The following is an 18,851-nucleotide window of genomic DNA, read 5'->3' as shown; positions in this document are numbered from 1 at the left end:
TTCTGTGTAATGCTCTCTGGTCACTCTCCTCCAGTTCCAGCCTAAATCTGTGTTTTCGGTCTCTCTTTGTCACCTGGCACAGCACAGAAACTGTCAGCCGTGAAGCCTGTGCTCACCTCTTTCCAGGCAGGGCTCAGAACTGATAATTCATCCTCATCATCCTTGTCTGATCAACTCCTTTACTTTGCAAATCTGTAGTTCTTCCTTGTTTTCCCTGGTCTGTACCTCGTTGCTAGATAGCACTGCCTAACACACACTGAAGAGTCACTTCTATGTTGAGAGTTCACCTCTGCTGTGGAGCTGATTCCTCCTGGACAGACTGGACACTTAGCTTGTTTCTGACACCTTACCATGGATCTCCAGCCTTCATTTCAAGTTGAACATGGCTAAAACAATTTCTGTTCCACTAAGCTTTTCCTGCTATCTCTCCTTTTGCTTACTCTACACCATATTTTCACCTTACCTGTCAGGGCTGTGCCTCAGAGCACTGCTCTCCATCCTAGCCTTCTCTCCAGCTTCAGTTCTGGGCATTGTCATCCATTTCCTTGAATTCCCCCCAAAGCTTTGCCCTTGCCTTCATGAGACCGTGGTTCTGCCACGCACCATGGTGGGGAATCAGGACAGGCAAAAAGAGAATTGTTTTCTTGGTATGACTTTCCTGTTGAAAATGATGTGTACAGGTGGGGTAAATCAAATGTGCTTGGTACAATCCTACACAGATGGGATTAAACTAATATGAGATTATTTAAGATCTCCTTGACATTTCCTCCACCTTTTTCTCCTGCCTGGAATTATCTCCAAGGTATTTTGTCTTCTGTGCATAACAATCATCTCTTAGGATCAGACAAGAGTATCCTATATAATTGCTGTTCCTGCAAATTCACAAGTTGACAGCAGCTCATCCATCCAGTCGGTACTGTATGTGATTAGTGGGATTGTGGTAGCCTGTATTTAATGCTATGGACTCTTATTAATTTGTGATAGTTTTGCGTTATATAAAACCAGCTGATCTGTTGAGAAAGGGAGGTGCTAGTGCAACTGACACAAAACTCAGCTCCCAGCTTTAGAATTAGTCTAATAATGTTATGAAGGTCTCGCTTCAAGAGAATTAATTTTATACAAAGCATCTGCCAGAGGTAGCTTCACTGAGTAAAAGCCATTCCCTTGAGCTTTGGTGTGGCTGCTGCTGCAGCTATGTGGAACTATTTATAGATCACTTCAGGTATTCAAAGGGTAAGGATGTTAATTAATCCTTGCAGGTCCTTGTATGGTAGGTATGTTTATAACTCCATCTTGTTAGTGAAGGAGCTGAGCCAGAGAGGTGAGGTGATTTGGCAAAGGCTATTCTGTACTCAATGAGAAACCAAGCTAATATTAGAACTCTAGAACCTTTGGCTTCTAATTAGGGGAAAAAGGTGCCTGTTTGCCATGAAATTCAAATATGTCAGTGCTTGCCCCCACCCCAGACTGGAATGCAAATTAGATATTTAAGAGGAAGGCAATCACACTACAAACTATCGCAGACCATGCCAGCTTAGCAATAGTGGGATGCTTCATTTTCACATCTTCAGTTGAAAAAAAAAATAAAAAATTAATGTTATAAAAACTAAGTCTTACGTTTCAGTCTGTAAGGCTGATCCAAAATGTGTGAATCTGTTTTACAGCTCTCTGTAGACTGTAAGACACTGAAGACTGGGTATTGAGATCATACTTTCCTTTTGAATTTCCTGTAAAACCTAAGATTTTAGCTGTGACATAATGATGATGATAATCTCTGTGCAAGCTTTGCATTGGCATATGGGTTTTAATGGATGACTGATAATTCTTTTATCAACTCATTTGTAATTTACAGTTCACGCATTTCATTGTTGTCGTTGTTTTTGCAATAGCTTCACAGCATTATATAGCAACCAAACGTAAGGGTGACAATCTTTACCATTACTTCTTAAAGCTGCTGTTGAATCCAGTGGGAGATTTTGTCTGAGAAAGAATGGTAGTAAGTCAGGTCATTTAAACAGTCATTTAAAGCATGTAATCCTTTAAAGTTATTTTATTTCTCAAAAGATGTGATTTGCAGTGAAGAGAGAATATTCTGTCCTGAACTAGGTGAATTAAGGAATAATCCAGCTACCCTATGCAGAGGCTGTCATTCAAAGCCAATCATACAGTATTAGGCATTGCTAGTTTACTACAAAATTGGATGAGAACTTAGTCATTTGATGCCTTTTTTTTTTTAAAATGTAGATGTGGAGAGAGTGTGTCATGTTTGTTATTCCAGGCCTTGGCCATTAAAATAATAATTTGGCATTTCAGGTTTGGTTCTTGTAAGTTCTTCTTTGAATTTATTGACTAGAAGACTTGGAAATAACAAGACATATTGGTTAAGTTCTGGGACCCAGGTTTGGGAAAGCTGGATGCCACCAGCTCCTCAGGCTGCCCTGCAACAGAGCTTTGGCCAAGGCACCCCTCACTGGGGCATCTCTGTGCCTTGCTCGATGCAGTGGTCAGGGCTATACTGACCTCTGCTGTCAGTCGCCTTTGTGGACTAGTGAGTAAAGCTGCTGGGTACGGACTACCAACGAGGTGGTATTAAAAATATCTTTGGGGCCCCTAATAACCGGGGTTGTTTTTAATAGCACCTACAAACTGCCTTGACTGACTGAATATGGAAGAAAGTCTCTTTTTCTAATGAACAAACACCAGTTACTACTTATCTATAACTTTCCAAAAGGTTGTAGAGAGGGAATCAGTCTCTGTTCCTTGCAGATCCCAGCGCACTAAAGCTGAGTACAAGCTCAGAGCAATATAGAGCAGTGTAATGATCGCTTAAAAAAATACCCAAAGTCTAGTACAGTTTTATTGGCCCTGAGTTAGGCTTTTCACTGTTAGACTACCTAGTCTTGCTAGTTTCTTTGTTTGTCACTTAAAACTGGTCTTAGTTTTTCCCACTAAAGTATCTCCAAATACTTCATTCAATGGACTTGTACAATAAAGGTTGGCCAAAGGACATGCTGAAAAGCAAACTGACTTAAATTAGTATTTTGGCAAGCCCTCCTCAGGCTGATATCCAGGCTGCCTGCCGTTCTAGCTGTGATCGCGCTTACTGTCCACAGATGTCCTGGAAAGAAGAGAAAGGTAGTCCTTGGGGTGGCTCCGAATCAATAAAAACTGAATTTCTAGACTTCCTTAGAAACATAGGTGAAGAAAACGAGCAGGCTAACCTGTTCAAAAAGTCTCTTTTACCTTTTCACTCCTCCTTCACAAAAAGAATCACCAAAATAGCTTAGAGCATCAGTCCTTAGGTCACTAAATACATATGGGTGTTTTGCAGAGAAGTTTTCAAAGTGGAAATACTATGTGTTAAGTTTATTGTCATTTAACTTCAAAGTAGATATTTGAGTTGATCCACTTTGGGTTGAGTTTTTACTGAAAAATGTATCTGCATTGATTATGTAAAGAAAGCCAGCCCAATAAACAAACCGCCAAACAATCTCCTTTCCTCTAAAACCAGAGAGAAACAGAAATTTTGTAGCTGGACAATAATCTTCTATAAGTATTTTATATTCTGTTCACATTGGTACAGCAGCAGGACACAGCATTATTCCTCAACAACTATCGTGCTGCAAACTGCTCAAGATCTCCCCCACTTCTTGTGGGGTTCCTCACAGAAACTCCTGTGACTCCTCTCTGCAACCAGCGTCACTAACACCAGGAGAATTTTGATGAAAAATTGTGAACTGTGTAGCCCTGCCTTAGTCTTTATACACCAATAAATGAAAAAATGTCATCTCTGTCACTCGTATAACCCTATACAAAGTTATCAGACCAATCCTACTATGTTATTTTTAAGCTGTAACTGTACTTTCAAAAAGATGGTTTTAAATCTATAGACAAGTAGCAGAAGTAATAGTGTATTTCTTAAGAGCACTTGCTTAAAAGGATCTTATTACTAGCCTCCTCTAAGGTGAGAACATTGTTCCTGCAGAACAATGCAGGAAAATCCAGAAATGCAGTGCATCTTCTGACAAACCTAGTGCTTTTCACAGCATCTGTTGCTGAGTTGCAGTTGTATTTTGGAAATGTAGGACATATTTTCTTTTCGGCGGGGAATTTGTTAATAAATTTTGAACTTAAAAAATGAACATAGAACAAAGAAAAGGTAATTATTTTGGCACAGGGGAGGAAACAAAGTGATATAAACTGTGTTTCAGTTCCTTTCACCTTATGATACTCAAATATACTTAGGGTTGGTTTGTTTGTTTGTTTTCCAGAAACTGTCCTATACAAAGGAAGCAATGGGCGGGTGAGTATCTGTGTTTGCCTTGCGTTTTATTCTGCCTGGAGGTAACAGCAGGGCTGAATTGTGACATTTTGTAACCTTTTCTCTCTTTTTCTTGTCAGCTCCTGCACTGATTGGTCATGTGGGTAAGTAATTTTCCCTTTTTAAAGCCTTGTTGTGATCGGTCCTTTCGCCAGTTCTTGCTGCTGCTGGAGCTGATTTGTGCACTGAAGATGAACAAAATTCACCTTTGTGCAAAAGGGCACCTAGAAAAGTGCAGTGGAGAAATCCTGCGGTTCTCACACGTGAACCTCTCGCAGGCTGTCCTAGCATGCTTGACGTGCTCAAAATATCTCAGCCAATCTGGGGCTTGTACTTTTGCTTAAGTATGTCATCACCTTGTTGGCCGTCGGGCACAGATACAGGCTATTTACCTGAAGAGGTTTAGTGGGGAAAATCTATTTTGGGAAAGAGATGTGTCCATAGTTACTTGTGTTAGTGTTCCGGTTATCCTGTGAACGTTTCCCAAAGGCTTTAAGGTAGTCCTGGTCATCATTACAAAAAGCAAAAAAGTGGAATGTTTTTTAAATGCTTTTTAAAAAAAACTTTTGAGAGATGTGCTCTAAAAACAGTTACAAGGGAATTGTCTGTCTGGGCTCCTCACACTTTTAACAAAGCAATAAAAATGAAAACCAGTCTGAATTGTGGCTTCTTTTTACCAAAGCAAACCTGAACTTGACCTGGTATTTGCATGTCTTTTTTGAACTGAAAGGAAAACCAGTTCAAATTATTACTCCATTCCTACTCAAAACTTAATCTAAGCTGTTATTTTTAGAGCAATTCAAACCCAAACAACCTAGTGCTGAACTCATCTGAAAAATTGGCAAGTTCAATTCCCTGCTTTATGGGCCACATAAAGTTATTATAAATATGAGTAATTCATTTACTGCGAAGAGTAATCACTTAACAGACTTTTTAAAAAGCCTCAACTTCCCAAATTAGGTATCCTTATAATGATTTCATAACCACAATATTATATATTAAAATTAATAACATGAGACGATAAGGGCAAAAGTGATTGCTAAGAGACTGGTTTCTCTGTCCTGTTGAGCCAAACACTCCTTTGACATGAGCATTCCCCAAAGCCTCCAGGTCAACTGGGTGGCATACATCTGTTCAGAATTTTCTCTGTTGAGAATGCAACATTGACTAAACTTTTATATGCTTAGTTTAAGTTACTTTTTGAAAAGTAACTAAATTAAAAAAAAAAAAATCTTGTCCTTGTAAACTTTGCAGGTCTGATTCTTTCTCATTAGCATCAGTCATCCTCTAGACTGGCTCTTTACATGAATGGAACCACATCTTACTTATAAGAAAATGTTAATTCAGAGATACCGTTATCTCAGTCTGAATGTTGAAAACTCTGAAAAAATTAATCTTTCTGAAGAAGTTTGAGTTTGAAAACCTACTGTATCCCTCTGTGTGACCATTCAGGAAATCTCGTAAATGTGGAGATATATGAGAGGAATTAGAGTCAACACTAATTAATCTTGAGTCCCTACGTGCACTGGGCTAAACAACCTAACAATGCAAAAAGCCCAACATTTGATTGAAAGGTGGATCAGAGTGATCAATGTTGTACTCATACAAAAGCCATCTTATCGAGTGCTTTGTGACAGGCATTAAAGGGGCTCCAGTAGACAATTGCCAAGCTTTACCCAGCTCGGTTCACTGTGAGGCTTTATTGCATCTCTCTCAAAAACTCACTGCCTTTATCCCAGTATGTATGACTTCAGATTGTTTGTAGCTTTAGGATGGGATCATCATCAGTTTAAACTTTGGTTCTACTATATCTTTTCCTCTAGAAGTTGTTGTTTGTCTTGTGCTTGGATATGATAGTGTTTTATTGGATAATGAGTGATACAAGACTGAATCAGTGAGACAGAAACAGGTAGATTTGCTCTGGATAACGGAGCATCAGGAAGAAAATACAATTTATTTTGGCAAAATTAGAAAACCCAGAACCCTTATTCTAAGAGCATCCTGGGCATCTCTGCACCACAGGGTTTAAGAAGTGAAATTTGTAAGCCAGGGTCATGTAAAAACATTGGCTGTCATGGGTAGAAGATGTCTCCTCTAACTTCAGACATCCTCTATTAAGAGAAGTGAGTGAGCCATCTCAGTATGGCCAACAGCCAACATTATTATTTCCTGAAAAAATATACTAGACTTCCCAGTACACATCAGAATAAAATGAAGACCTTTTTAAAATGTTCTGTAAGAAATGGGAGTAAGGACCTAAACCAGGATCACCCGCAGTCCTTAAGGCACAGCGTGGGAAATCCAGCATCGAGTCCCTCCTGCACAGAAGGAAATGTGAGTGTGCTTCTGACGGTTCCTGGGCAGTGCTGGTGTCACCTGCTGACCCACGCGTGCAGAGAGGCTGGTCCAGCGCAGGGCAATGCAATGATTCGAGCATGGCCGTATTGCCACCCAGCTGTGCCATCTGTGTCAGAACGGGGAATTCACCTGGCCTTATGTCTCACGGGATGGCAGGACTACCCTAAAGCACCAGCTGTAGGTATCTAGCTGAGACGTTCAGGGGAAGGACAGGCTTCTCAGGAGGATACCTCAGAGCAGGGGTCTAACAGAGGTGCTCTGACTTGTCCTCTGGTGAACTCCAGTTTCTCTGATGACTCTGCAGAAGCAGTCATTTCAGTTTGGCAGCCTAGCACTAGGCATATTTCTCAGTCTGTTTTCCTACTGAGAAGAACGTAGGAATTTTTGCAGTAGATTCGTTTTGTAGAGCGTAACCCAGGCACAAGAAACTAAGAGTGTTTTGTTTTTATGAGCTTTGACCAATCTGTTTTTTCTGTGAAACAGTTGGGGGACATTTCCTTAATTTGAGGCTGATCTGGAACAGAAGACAGGCCCTGGATATCTGTTGGTCATTTTAACTACACTACCTTTCTAGATTAAAGCAAAACCGTACTGAAAGCTATAAGCAGCTGTTAAATTGAAGCTGTGATTTAATACATCTCATAATCCTACCTAGATGTCAATACTGTGTGTCTGTCTAGCTGGAAAAATCTGGTTCCAGCTATTTAAATGCTAGGATAGTTTTAGTGTAGCCTACAGAAAGGTGGCTTGTATTTGTGTAATTTACTTCCCAGAATAACTCACAATCCGGCATTACTGACAATTGCGTAACAGCAGGATGAAAGTTTGTTCCCATAAGGCTCGTGCATGCATTCACGTAGGTTAAACGCTCAGCTAGCCTGGCCTTTTATGGGACGGAGGGATTAAACTAAGTACCACTGAGGAGAAAACCTCAAAGGAAAAGTAATATATACGACATAATGCAGATGTGTATAGAGCGGCCCAGTGGACATGGCGGAGTTTTGCCCCAGTGGGAAGTGTGGGAGCACTACATCAGCTAAAGACTTTTAATAATTGCTTTATTCAGTAGGTTATCAGGACTTTGCATAATGAATTTTGCTCTCTTAATTCTGGAGTATGTCTCGTGACAATAGGACAGTAATTTTGTCTAATTCCTGGGGGAGCTCAAAAGCCAGAACTTGAGAATCAACTGGAGACAAAGGAGTAGCACAAAATTGCTGCAATAGAAAAGTATAGCTTTTATGTCAGAGCCTGGCTTGAATGGTGTATGCACAATAACATACTGAAGAAAAGATAAGGAGTATGGGATAGTTGAAAAGGATTAATATAATGTACTACTTTTTCACTTCTTCAGAAGTGGCTGTTAATGTCAAATGAAATAAATAGAAGCATGTGTCCTTTCTGAGTGGTGCTTGCTGATTCTGGACTCACTGAAATTAGTCACAATAAATCAGGTCTGGACCTCCTTTGTTCTGTCCGTGTTCTCTCCTTTGAAATACACTGGCAAATTTAGGATCCATATTTCATCAGTGGTGGCAGCAGTGGCTGATGGTGTATCAACTCAAATTTTGTACTGTTTTGTACTATTTTATACCATTTGTACCGTTTATCTAAATGTACTTCATGAAAGAAAAAGAGTTTGTCTTCTGTGCTGGGATCGTTTCAACAGTTCAGCAGTTCTGCCTGCAGTGAAGCAGAAACATACCTGAGCTCCTTCGCTGTCTGCATGTGGACTTGGCAACGATATTGCTCATTTCAGAAATTTTTGAGCATCTACACAGCGTTACCCCTCGTGAAGAGTTCCACACTGCTCCTATTCAGTCGTATATTTTCTTTTGTGCTCCCTACTGTCAGGTGGCGAATACGAAAGGTTTGTCCTGCTTTAATTAAAACCAAAAGAGGTCAAAATTCAAGAACTACCTAAATGAAAATTAAGATAAATGCAAGTATAATTTAAAAGGAAAATAATCTGAATAAAAGGCTTAGTCTTGCATTCTGTACTTGGATAAAAATACTTCTGAAATCTCATACTTACTTAGTTCAAGGACACATGATTGAAATGTTTAAAAAGGACAAAATCAGACCATAAAATGATTGTCCCTTTGTGTGCAATATGAACATTGAAATAATAATGTTTAAGAAAAATAAATGCTTGACGCAGCAAATTAAACTTTAGGATGTTCAAATTGATAAACAAACTGATGGATGTTCAGAATGTGTAGTACAAATCTGACGATGTTACCTTCTTCAACCACAGAGCTGAGTTTGTGTTAAACCTTGAGGAGTGATGTAGAGAAAAATGTAACTAATAACTTCATAAAATTTCACGGGGGGGTGAAATGGTATCACCGATGCCCCATTTGACAGGTCCAGAGTGGTATTTCTCCTTAATAACACAGCATGGTTGCACATAAAGAACTTGTTTAGGCTCCTGAGTTGCCTGTGAGTCAATGAGACACTCTGTGCTTTGGTGGACTGGAACCTATTGAGTCTTTTCCTGACATGACTGCTGTCACACAGAAGTACTTACCATGGGGTTTGAAAAAGGGGACTATAGGCTGTATTTGTGAGCTGCGTTTGCTGTATTCATACATATAGGCTTTCTATAAGCACTGTTTGCTTCAGATCGGCTTCTGAGGCCCTTATGGGTCTTGTCTTACACCTGCCTGGATCCAGGTGTCTAACAGAGCTGTGTGATCTGAAACTGGTCATTTCTGCCAAGGAAACACAGCGCAGTGTTGTTTGTTCTGCTGCTTAGACATTTGCTTGTCCGTATTCCTTCCTACCTTTCCATACATATGTGTATGTTTTTATAGTTTGCTTACTGCTCAGCCAGGGTGGTCCAGGGCATCAGTCATGCAGGTAGGACAATAGAAATTACATTTCATATGTATGTGGCTCAAATTCACCATAAGCTCTTGCTGGAATATAGTCCCTCCGCCCGGAGTGGCTTTCTTGTGTAGGTATAGTCAAAAATAAAGCTTGGGCCCTGGATTAATCCTGGGGAAAAAAAAAAATCCCCAATATTTTAAACGGTGTGACTGAAGGGGAATTTGAATCTGTGTTTACTTTGAAGAGCAGTGTGTTCAGGCAAATCAGTATATGCGTTGTCACGTGCATTTTGAGTGGCTTCCTTAGATACCTAGTACTATTGCTGCTTTTTTAGGAGATTAATAAAGTGGGCATTTGAAAAATTAAAAGGTTAAGGGGAAGTAGAGGGCAAAAAGAAATGGATACAAAAAGAAAACTAACCTCATCGTTCTGATAAAGCAATGAAAAAACAATGTTGTGCATAAAGTGAGGTAGGTTATAGCACCGTTTCTTAAAACAGTATTTTTATCCTCCTGAGAAAAAGTGATAACTGTTAATTTGACCAAATTCAGTACTTGACTTGTCTTGCTTCATTAAATTGATTAGGGTTTTACTAGGTGTTATTTAAACCATTGGCTTTTAATCTTCAGCCAGCTGTGAGCCAGAATTTTGTCAGAAAATGGGTTAGCTCTTGGGGGCTTGTATTTAAAAGCCCCTCAGTACCAGTAAGAATATATTACCCAGCCTTGGCAAGCCTGTTACTGCTTAAGGTGATGGTTTTGCTACACTCTAAATGACAGCGGCTTTATTCTCCCCTTGCTTTTCAGCACTCTCACGGTTGCCCCGTGGCCCGGTTTGGTCTGTGGTTGCCACCGCGTGGCTAACCCGCTGCCTAAGTTGATGTTACTAACCAAAGCGCCCTGTCGCATGGAGAGCCGCCGCTGTCAGCGACAGTGAAAGTGCTCTGGGACTTTTGAAAAATTGAATGCTGCTCCTCTTTTGAAAGTGTGATTTATACCATAGCTTAGCATTCTCCTTGTTTTTTCTTGCCTACTTTGAGGATTTTTCCTTTAAAAACTCAAGCAACGTAGTTAAAATTGATCTTGCAGTACTGGACGCGGGTGCCCGGGCGCTGGCAGCGTGGGGGCTGCACGGCGGCCTCTGTGAGGAGAGGCCGGGACTGCCCCGAGCCGGGCACAGCCGGTTCCTGACGGCTCCGACTGACCTGCCTCATCACATCCGAGCCCCGCAGCCGAGCTGGTGGCACCTCAGGGAAAACATATTTAAGAAAGGTTGAAAACACTGCACAGGGAGACGAGAAGGGAATAAAAAGAATGAGAAATGGCAGCACAGGGAACACCAAGGTCGAAGGTGGAGGAGGCGCTCCGCGGTGGAGCAGGTATTCCCTGCAGGCTGTGGAGGACTCGTGCTGGAGCAGGTAGACGTTTCCTGAAGGAATTGCTGGCCCCACAGAGCCCACACCGGGTAGAGGAGTCGGGAGTGAAGTTGAGCCTGGGAAAGGTGGTGTTTTAATGTTTGTTTCTCACTACCCAAATCTATTTATATGCAATAAATTAATTTAATTTTCCCCAAGGTGAGTCTGTTTTGCCCATGGAGATAATTGGTAAGCAGTCTTCCTGTCTTTATCTCAGCCCATGAACTTTTTCATCTCATTTTCTCCTCTGTCTCACTGAGGAGGAGGAGTGAGAGCGCGGCTGGGTGGGCATTTGGCCCTTCGCCAAGGCTAACCCACCACAAAACTGGGTCCACATTTCAGTTGGTCAGATAGCCTTTTAGGGCCTTTTGAGATGCCCTAAGTTACGGTCCACATCTGCAGAAGGCTGGCAGGTATGATGTGGGATCTGCGGGCGACCAGTGCCTTCTGCCGCAGCAGCTGGAGGTCAGGAGCGCCTGGAGGCCCTCAGAGTACACTGGGCACCGACCCACGGGCAGCTGGATCAAATCCTGCGAGTCTCAGGTTGAGCTCAGAGCCTGAATCATTCTACCAAAGCAAATCACGTTTCTTGCTGTCCCCTTCTCAAGAAAGGAGGGTTGATACGAGGCTTAGCTAATGTTTATGTATGCGTTTGAGTACTTCAGCTGAACAGAAGGTTACAAATCCTGTAGCAAGAGTTGTTTCACTGCACATCACTTTGTTTTCGTTGAGTTTTTATTCTGACCTTAGTTACACTAAACAGTTTGTAATAAGTAAAATCCCAGATTGTTTCACCTCTCCTGAAAGTAGAATCATAGTTGCTTCTGAACATACCATCATTAAATATGATGCACTAAAATGCTTTGTTTACTGATGCTGTAATTTGGTGAGACTCTGGTACAGATGTAATCTAATGCCTATTGAAACTGCTAAGAGTAATGCATCCTTGGAATTAGGTGACTTTAATTGGAAAATATTTCATCTGACCCATTAATAATTAAACAGTAGGTTTTATTTCAGTTCTAAGATGATAAACAAGTAAGGAAACTAAATCCCTGTAAAATGTAACCAGCATTCTTAAGAAAATCTAAATGCTTTTAATGTGGGGTTTTGTTTTGGTTTTAGCAGTTTTAAAGTTGATGTTTTTTGAATGATTTATTTGTGACTCTTCATGCATGTGATGGCAATGGCAGAGAGGATATCTTGTCTAAATTATACTTGCTAGTAAAATTTGGCTTTCCAGTCTTGGAAATCATTCTAAGATTTATTGAGGTTGTCAAAGAATCGGTAGAGAGTTATCTTGCGCTGTGCTGGCTGAAAACAGGTAGCAGTGTCCACGAGATGGAAGCAGACACAAATAACTATATTTCAAAGCTTGCATATAGCTCATCGGCTTTAGTTGTTCAGAAAAATACATGAAGGTTCTGTTTAAACTCTCGAATAAGTATTTTCTGCTTTGTTCATCTGGAGATTATGTTGTTTTCTGTTAATATTTTATAATTGTTATGTAGATCTCACCCTGTCAGTTTAACATTCCCTGAACTTAGGATATTTTAATGATTATGCACAGGACTAGCCTGTGCCTCCTGAGAAAGGGTGGGTGAAAAGACTCTTGGCTTAAATAGAAAATTCATCAGATTTGTCTTCAGGTCTCTTTATTGGCAAGTGCTTTGTGTCTGTGAGAGGCAGGGGGAGAAACAGAGTTTGAGCCATTAACTCAGTGAAACTATCATATGTTTGATCGTATGCTTGCGCCCCGGTATCTTTAGTATGTAACTTTGGATCCGGTTGTCTGGCTGGTGCTGGAAGCCTTTGATTTTTGGAGTGATACAGAGACTGATTATGCATCCTGAAGGAGGCAAAATATCCATCAACTTTGACTGGAGTTTTGATTGAGGACAGACTGCAAGACCAGTAATCTAGTATGTGAATCAAAAATCAGACCTGGCAAGGCTAGGAAGCATGGCTGACATAGTATCAGCACTTGCATATATTACAGGGAAGACTCCTTGCTGCAATGCTTATTTTATGGCACAAGTATGACCACGAATAAAAAAGGAGTTCCTTTAGAAGTGAGAAAAATATCTCAATGCAATGAACTTCAATGATTTTCTGAAGTTCAGTTTCTCTCCAGATTGGGCTGTATATATTAAAAATACGACAAACCTGAAAAATAACTTTTTCTTCATTCAGGAAAGGCTTTTTTCTGTCAGAGCGTGTCTCCCACTCTTGGTAACTTGACAGTTGCTCAGGGCTTACAGAAATGGCCCCAAGGAGCTTGGGTTTACTCTAAGAGCCATGTCAAAGCTGTTAGTTTTTCTTCAGGCTGACAGTCTTCATCTGATTTTTATCTGAAATGTTTTTCTTTTCCACATTCGGCCTAGAGTTGTTTTGTGTGTGTGTGTGAATGCAATAATTGGATTTGGAAACATGCCTTTTGAAGATTTCCAAATGAGCAGGGTAAAAGTCATGATGAGAAGAGCCTATCATCTTGTAGTGATTTCAGTACAGTTATGATGTTTTAGTGCACTGGTGAGTATTTTAAAAACTGAGCGTTTTATAGAATATTACAGGTTATCTTTGTGTTTTATCTCTGGTCTTTGTATTTGTTTCCTTTACAGAACTGCTAGAAGGCAAAATGTATTTTGGGGGGGGCTCCAAGTCAGTTGGAATATAAGGAGGTTAGCGGCCCGGGGAGGCACATGATGTGTTGTGTGATGCAAGCGAACCAATATCTAGGTTGCAAAAGATAACTGAAATATTGCAAAGCCTAGTTTTTACAATGTTATCAGCAAAGTAGTACCACGACAAATTTCTTCTGCAAACATGTTTTTTGGTGTGGCAGCAGAATCACAGATAAATCAAAAACTAATAAATCTATCTCACCATGTCTAACTTCAATTTCTGATTTTATTTTTATTTAGCAGCAGTGGGACTCCACCTCCAGCTTCGGATGCTGATATTACCACATTGAGAGGTCAGTTTTCATCTGACTCATGTCAAGGCTGATTCTGAATTACTAGAAAATTGAGAAATTTGATGGTATTTGGATTTCAGAAAGAGCTGTGTATTTTTCCATCTCCAAATAATGCTCTTTGTGATCTGGAGATCGTGTTATATGCTGACATTATTTTGTTATATAAATAATGAAAATCCTACTTGAGAAATTAGTTCTGTGCACTTTTTACTGCACTTAACTAAATGTTTCCAAAATTACATCTGCTTAGATAGAACATTAGCATTTTGTTCTGATTAGTGCATTTGATACTTTTCCTGAGGCTCTTCAGGTGTTTCCTGTGTTGTTTCTGTCACGATGATGGGAATAGGAATCAAATTTTATTGTTGGTTTATGCTTGCTGAACCACTTCTGTGTGTATCTACATGTACATGGGTATAAAAAAAAAAAAAAAAAACCCAAACAAAATAATACTGCTCTCTCTCAAACTCAGATGCAGCTGCCAATGTTCCTCCCCCTCATGAGATCTCTGTTGAGAGTCCTGCGGGCGGTACCGTCAATGAGATCAAAGATGCAGACACTACTGTGAGTGGTTTTTTTCATTTGGTTCAGCACTCTGTTGCCTTTCCTAAATAATATTGTTTGTGGTCATTTGCATTTCCTAGTACTTAAAGGTGTTGTTAGCCTAGTGTGTTAACACGAATTAAGATTTCGTAAAAACAGGGCATGACTTTTAGAAAGTTTAAAAATAATTTCCTGGGCAGGTTTTTCATTTGCAGAGACTTTGCAATGCCACTTCCCTCACAGTGAGAGAAAATGGATCAGTTGAGCTATCAGGTGAGTATTTTGCTAGTGACATAGGACTAGACAGGGAATGCCTAGGGCTTTTGAAAGCTCCAAGAAGAACTTGGAACGTTATTATTCCTATGGAAATACAATACACCCTTAATTGCTGTAGTAGTGTTTCAAGGGTCCGTGTGGTACAATTGCGTAGGGCAGCAGAGAGGTGGCCTGGATAGCCTTGAAGATTCCTTCTGATTCTCTGCTCCTTTTCCTCTGCTGACATAGGTGAACTTTTTATATATCATCTCACAGTCAACCTTACCTCAATATCAAAACAAAACTTCCAACATAGGGAAGCCTACATCAAGTACTTAAAATGTCTCTGTAAAAGTGGGCTGGCTTTAAGAAGTGCTGACCACCACATAGGTCCCAGGGAGGCATTTGCTTCCAGTAAACAGCTCCTCTGGATTAAAATTTAAGCTCAAACCTTAGATTCCAACTGCGGTATTCGTGGGCCTAGATGACTGAAGAAAATTTTGCAAACCAGTAGTATGAATCAGCTGGCTGTTGTTTTCTTATAAATGTGAAACTTTCACTGGATTTACTGAGAAGCTTATGAAGTTGCACATGCTGCATAGAAGTAGAAGCTGATTTATGGTACTGGGTTTAACTCTGCACTGGTCTGTAACCTAGTATGGCCATGAAACAAGGCTGGGCCAAACTGTACTTTCTTCTAGAGCTTTCAGGGCTGACTGTGGAGCTCCGATATTGAGCTTCCAAGAATAAATACTGAATATGAAACAGACAGACAGCTTCTGACTCAAGTCCAGGGTCTGACTTTATATTATGTACCAAGAACACTTGCGGTTTGGTCCCATGTACACCGTTATTCTTTTTTGAAACAGAACTGCCTGAAGTATTTCTGCCTGAGCAGAGAACAGGACCACTCAGTAAATGAGAAAGAAACCAGAATTAGCTTGCTGCTGCTACAGTGTTTTCACTCTGTACAGTTACATCACACCTCATCGTTGCTCTGTGCAGCCAAAATCCTTTGCAGATTGAGAATGGATTTATTTATTTATTTATTTATTTATTTATTTATGGACTCTCAGACCAAGAGTGAGCAAAGCTCACCTTCTGCACTCATGTTGACTGTACTTTTGGTTTTGGGGGACTGATAAATGGTTGAAACTACATGGAGTTGCAAACAGCCATACAGTAGCAGCACATATATGCCTCCTAAGTATGTATCTCTCAAATGCTAACTGGCTTTATGTAGCGTACCAGTCATTCTGGTCCTTAACAAAGTTATCTAGTCAAAAAGGGACGGGGAGAGACAGAGAATTTAACTAAAAATTTTTAGAGGGTCCCTAAACAATGTATAAGTTGCTCACTGGTGGCAGCTAAGCTTTCTGGGGAAAAGTTTTTCCATTTCCTGCACCATACATAACACAGGCTGCAGTTTTGCCGAAAAGGTCAGGTTTGTTGGCTTTCTTTTTTCCTTTTTAATGTGGGGAAAAAACAATTGCATGTAAATAGCCAAAGACATTTGGCTGTTTGGTTAAAGCCAGCCTTCCCTCCTCTCCCCCACAAATCCCGATTTTTTTGTTTGAGAACAAAACCGTGAAACAAGATCTGGTTTTTCTCATGTTTTTCAGTATACCACAAGGAACAGTATACTGGTTGTAAAATACTAAGGAACTAAGCAGAAAATGTTCTTCCTGTGTTGCTCAGTCCTTCAAGTTAGATTAAAATTTGGAATTCACTGTTGCCTGTTGGCAGCCATGATAGCTACACGCTTCCCTGCTGCATTGCACAGCCACTGCTGCAGGGCTCCTTGGGCAACTGCAAACCGATCAGTTGAAGCCCACCAGTTTAGCTTGGCAGAGATCCCCACAGATCTCCCAATGCCCATTGTGTATCTGGGGGGATCCTTAACCTACTGAGGCTGAACAACAGAGTGTTGTTCTGAATTTGGAACTTGGCAGAGGTAACTTGTCTTCCTGGTAGAATAGTAAGTGGGAGCCTTGTGGTCCCACACAACTAGGTTTCTGCTTGTAGCTGAGGTCAACTAGAAGGAGTTGCACTAAAGATGTGCAAATGGAAAACAGAATTACCTGCAATGCAGGAATTCTCAAAAAAAAATCTTGCTTAGTAGACTGCCTCATTAGTTGCCGCCTCTGTCCCTGAGGCTCCATGAGCACCCCGTTATAGTGCAAGGCAAACAGGTATGCTGATGGCTCAAGTGAGCATGCTGTGCTTTGGACTGCAGTTTTCACATGTCATTAAGTATGTCTGTGACCATCAGTGTGGCCCATCAGTGGTGCCCTGAAGGTGTTCCTGTCCATACAGCATTTATGGAGAGGGCTTAGGTTTTCTGCCCCATCACGAGCCAGAGAAACCTTCAGGTTTGCAGCAGCTGGAGAAGTTTCTGGCCCACATAAGAAAGATGTTTGGACCTAAGCTTAGGAATGTAGTGTGCTGTTGACAGATGGCAGACCATATGTACATATACATATCTGGGGATGATTTTTACATGGAGTAAATCCAGGATAGGTAGGAATCTGTCTGTGGTGAGTAACGAGGATTTATTTCTTGGAAAAAAAACCAAAAGGCAAAACAAACAAAAAAAAGGCATTAAACCACCTCTTCTTTTCTCCCTTCTTCCTTCTCTTCCAGATCAATAATGAGATAAAGAAGCAGGATGAGAAGCTAGTGAAACCTGTAACTGAGCAGATGATCGAGTTCAGTGTTTTGATTGTTGGCGAAAAGTACAGTGAGGAGCTGAGTGACCCAGCCTCAGTGAAGCGTCAACTGCTCTCTGAACAATTCGTTTCTCAGGTGATCACCTTCCCTGACTTCCTTTTTCTTTTTGGTGGCTCTGCAAAGCAATAGTAGCATGTAGCAACTGCCTTTTTCTCATGGGCTCTGCACAACCAGCTTAGGGCTTTTGTTGCCTGGGGCAGCCTGGAAAATATTCACCCACTGTGAGAATACTCTGTTTTGTCTGACTTTTTGAAGTAACAGAGTGCCATACATTGTGCGTAGCATACCAGTTGCCAAAGACCGATTACTCTAGTTTTCTTCTTGTGTTTCTCATGAAATAGCCTGCTATCGATTTTGCAGGCCAAAGAGGTAGAGGTATGCTTTTGGGAGGATCAGAAAATTATGCTGAACCCCTGAATGGGAACATACTGTAAACGGGACCTTTCTGAGGGACTGCTTTCTCTCTCTCCCCCGTTTTCTGGTTTCATTAATTTACTTTGCCTCATGTTAGCAAAAGAAACTAAGCCAGATGTTATTAATAAATGAAAAGCATTTCCACTTACTTTAGTCCTTTTAATGACCTGTTTCTACCAGGGCTACCTTTGGCCTTACCATCCTTTCAGAATTTTTCAGTACTTCTCCCTGTCAGCGTTACTGCAGCAGAGCTTTTAAGCTCACAGAGAAGTGACAAGATTCTTGTTTGCCTCTTGATGCAACTTCATTTGTTATTAAAGTTTTAGGACTTGAAAATCTTAAAGATACATTTAACATCTCTCTAGTAACCAGTCTGCCTAGAGTTTATTTCAGCGCTTTCTAATCTCATTGTCCAGTCTGAATTCTTCCGTAATGTAGTTGGTTTGAAACTGGGGAGAGAAAAAGATAATGTGAAGGTCCTAGCAAACCAGCCTGCCTGCACTCTCAAATGGCAGGACATGAATCAGTTCATGAGCCGTCAGCCTGTGCTGAGGCAGTGCTGGAAGGCAGCTCGAGGAATTCCGGTATAGCACAGCATTAACGTGGAGTGCCGGCAGAAGGTGAACAAGTCCATCGGCACCTGCCTATGTGGACATGCTCTGGGTCTCCTACAGAAGCTGAGCACTGAAATGGGATTTCCGTTATCTTAACGGTTACACGGTGTCCAGATTTTGGACTGTAGAAGTAACTCTGGCATCAGTCTAGAGAATCTGTCTATACAGAGTAGCTGATAGGTGGGGAAATGGGAAGAAGTCACCAAGAGCAGAACTCGTTCATCATTTCTGCTCAGGAGCGACATTTCGAATGAATCGTTGTGCACTGCAGAGAGATACTCTCTGAAATCTAGGCTGCCCAAGACTACTCTTGCTCCTCATTTATGCCCAGGATCGGCAGTGCATGTGAGCACATTTTAAAACTCTCCAGCCTCAGAAGAGTTCTTAAACACA

At 40.9% G+C, this 18,851-nt stretch overlaps 1 protein-coding gene across 1 annotated transcript in view; it reads left to right on the top strand.

Annotated features, from left to right (window-relative positions):
• The window catches only part of IMPG2 (interphotoreceptor matrix proteoglycan 2), a 64,307-nt gene that overhangs the window by 22,654 nt on the left and 22,802 nt on the right, over window positions 1–18,851 (top strand). The window contains exons 4-8 of the mRNA XM_087759498.1: window positions 4,272–4,303; window positions 4,402–4,425; window positions 13,850–13,902; window positions 14,375–14,466; window positions 17,344–17,505. Coding sequence (XP_087615624.1) covers window positions 4,272–4,303; window positions 4,402–4,425; window positions 13,850–13,902; window positions 14,375–14,466; window positions 17,344–17,505 — 363 coding nt within the window. The remainder of the gene's footprint in view (window positions 1–4,271; window positions 4,304–4,401; window positions 4,426–13,849; window positions 13,903–14,374; window positions 14,467–17,343; window positions 17,506–18,851) is intronic.

This window comes from Nipponia nippon, unplaced genomic scaffold (genome assembly GCF_047370975.1).
Source record: "Nipponia nippon isolate SJK-2023a ecotype South Korea unplaced genomic scaffold, ASM4737097v1 scaffold_2, whole genome shotgun sequence".
Taxonomy (NCBI): Eukaryota; Metazoa; Chordata; class Aves; order Pelecaniformes; family Threskiornithidae; genus Nipponia; species Nipponia nippon.
The sequence above is the reverse complement of the archived record's forward strand: the minus strand, read 5'-3'. Positions and strand labels throughout refer to the sequence as shown.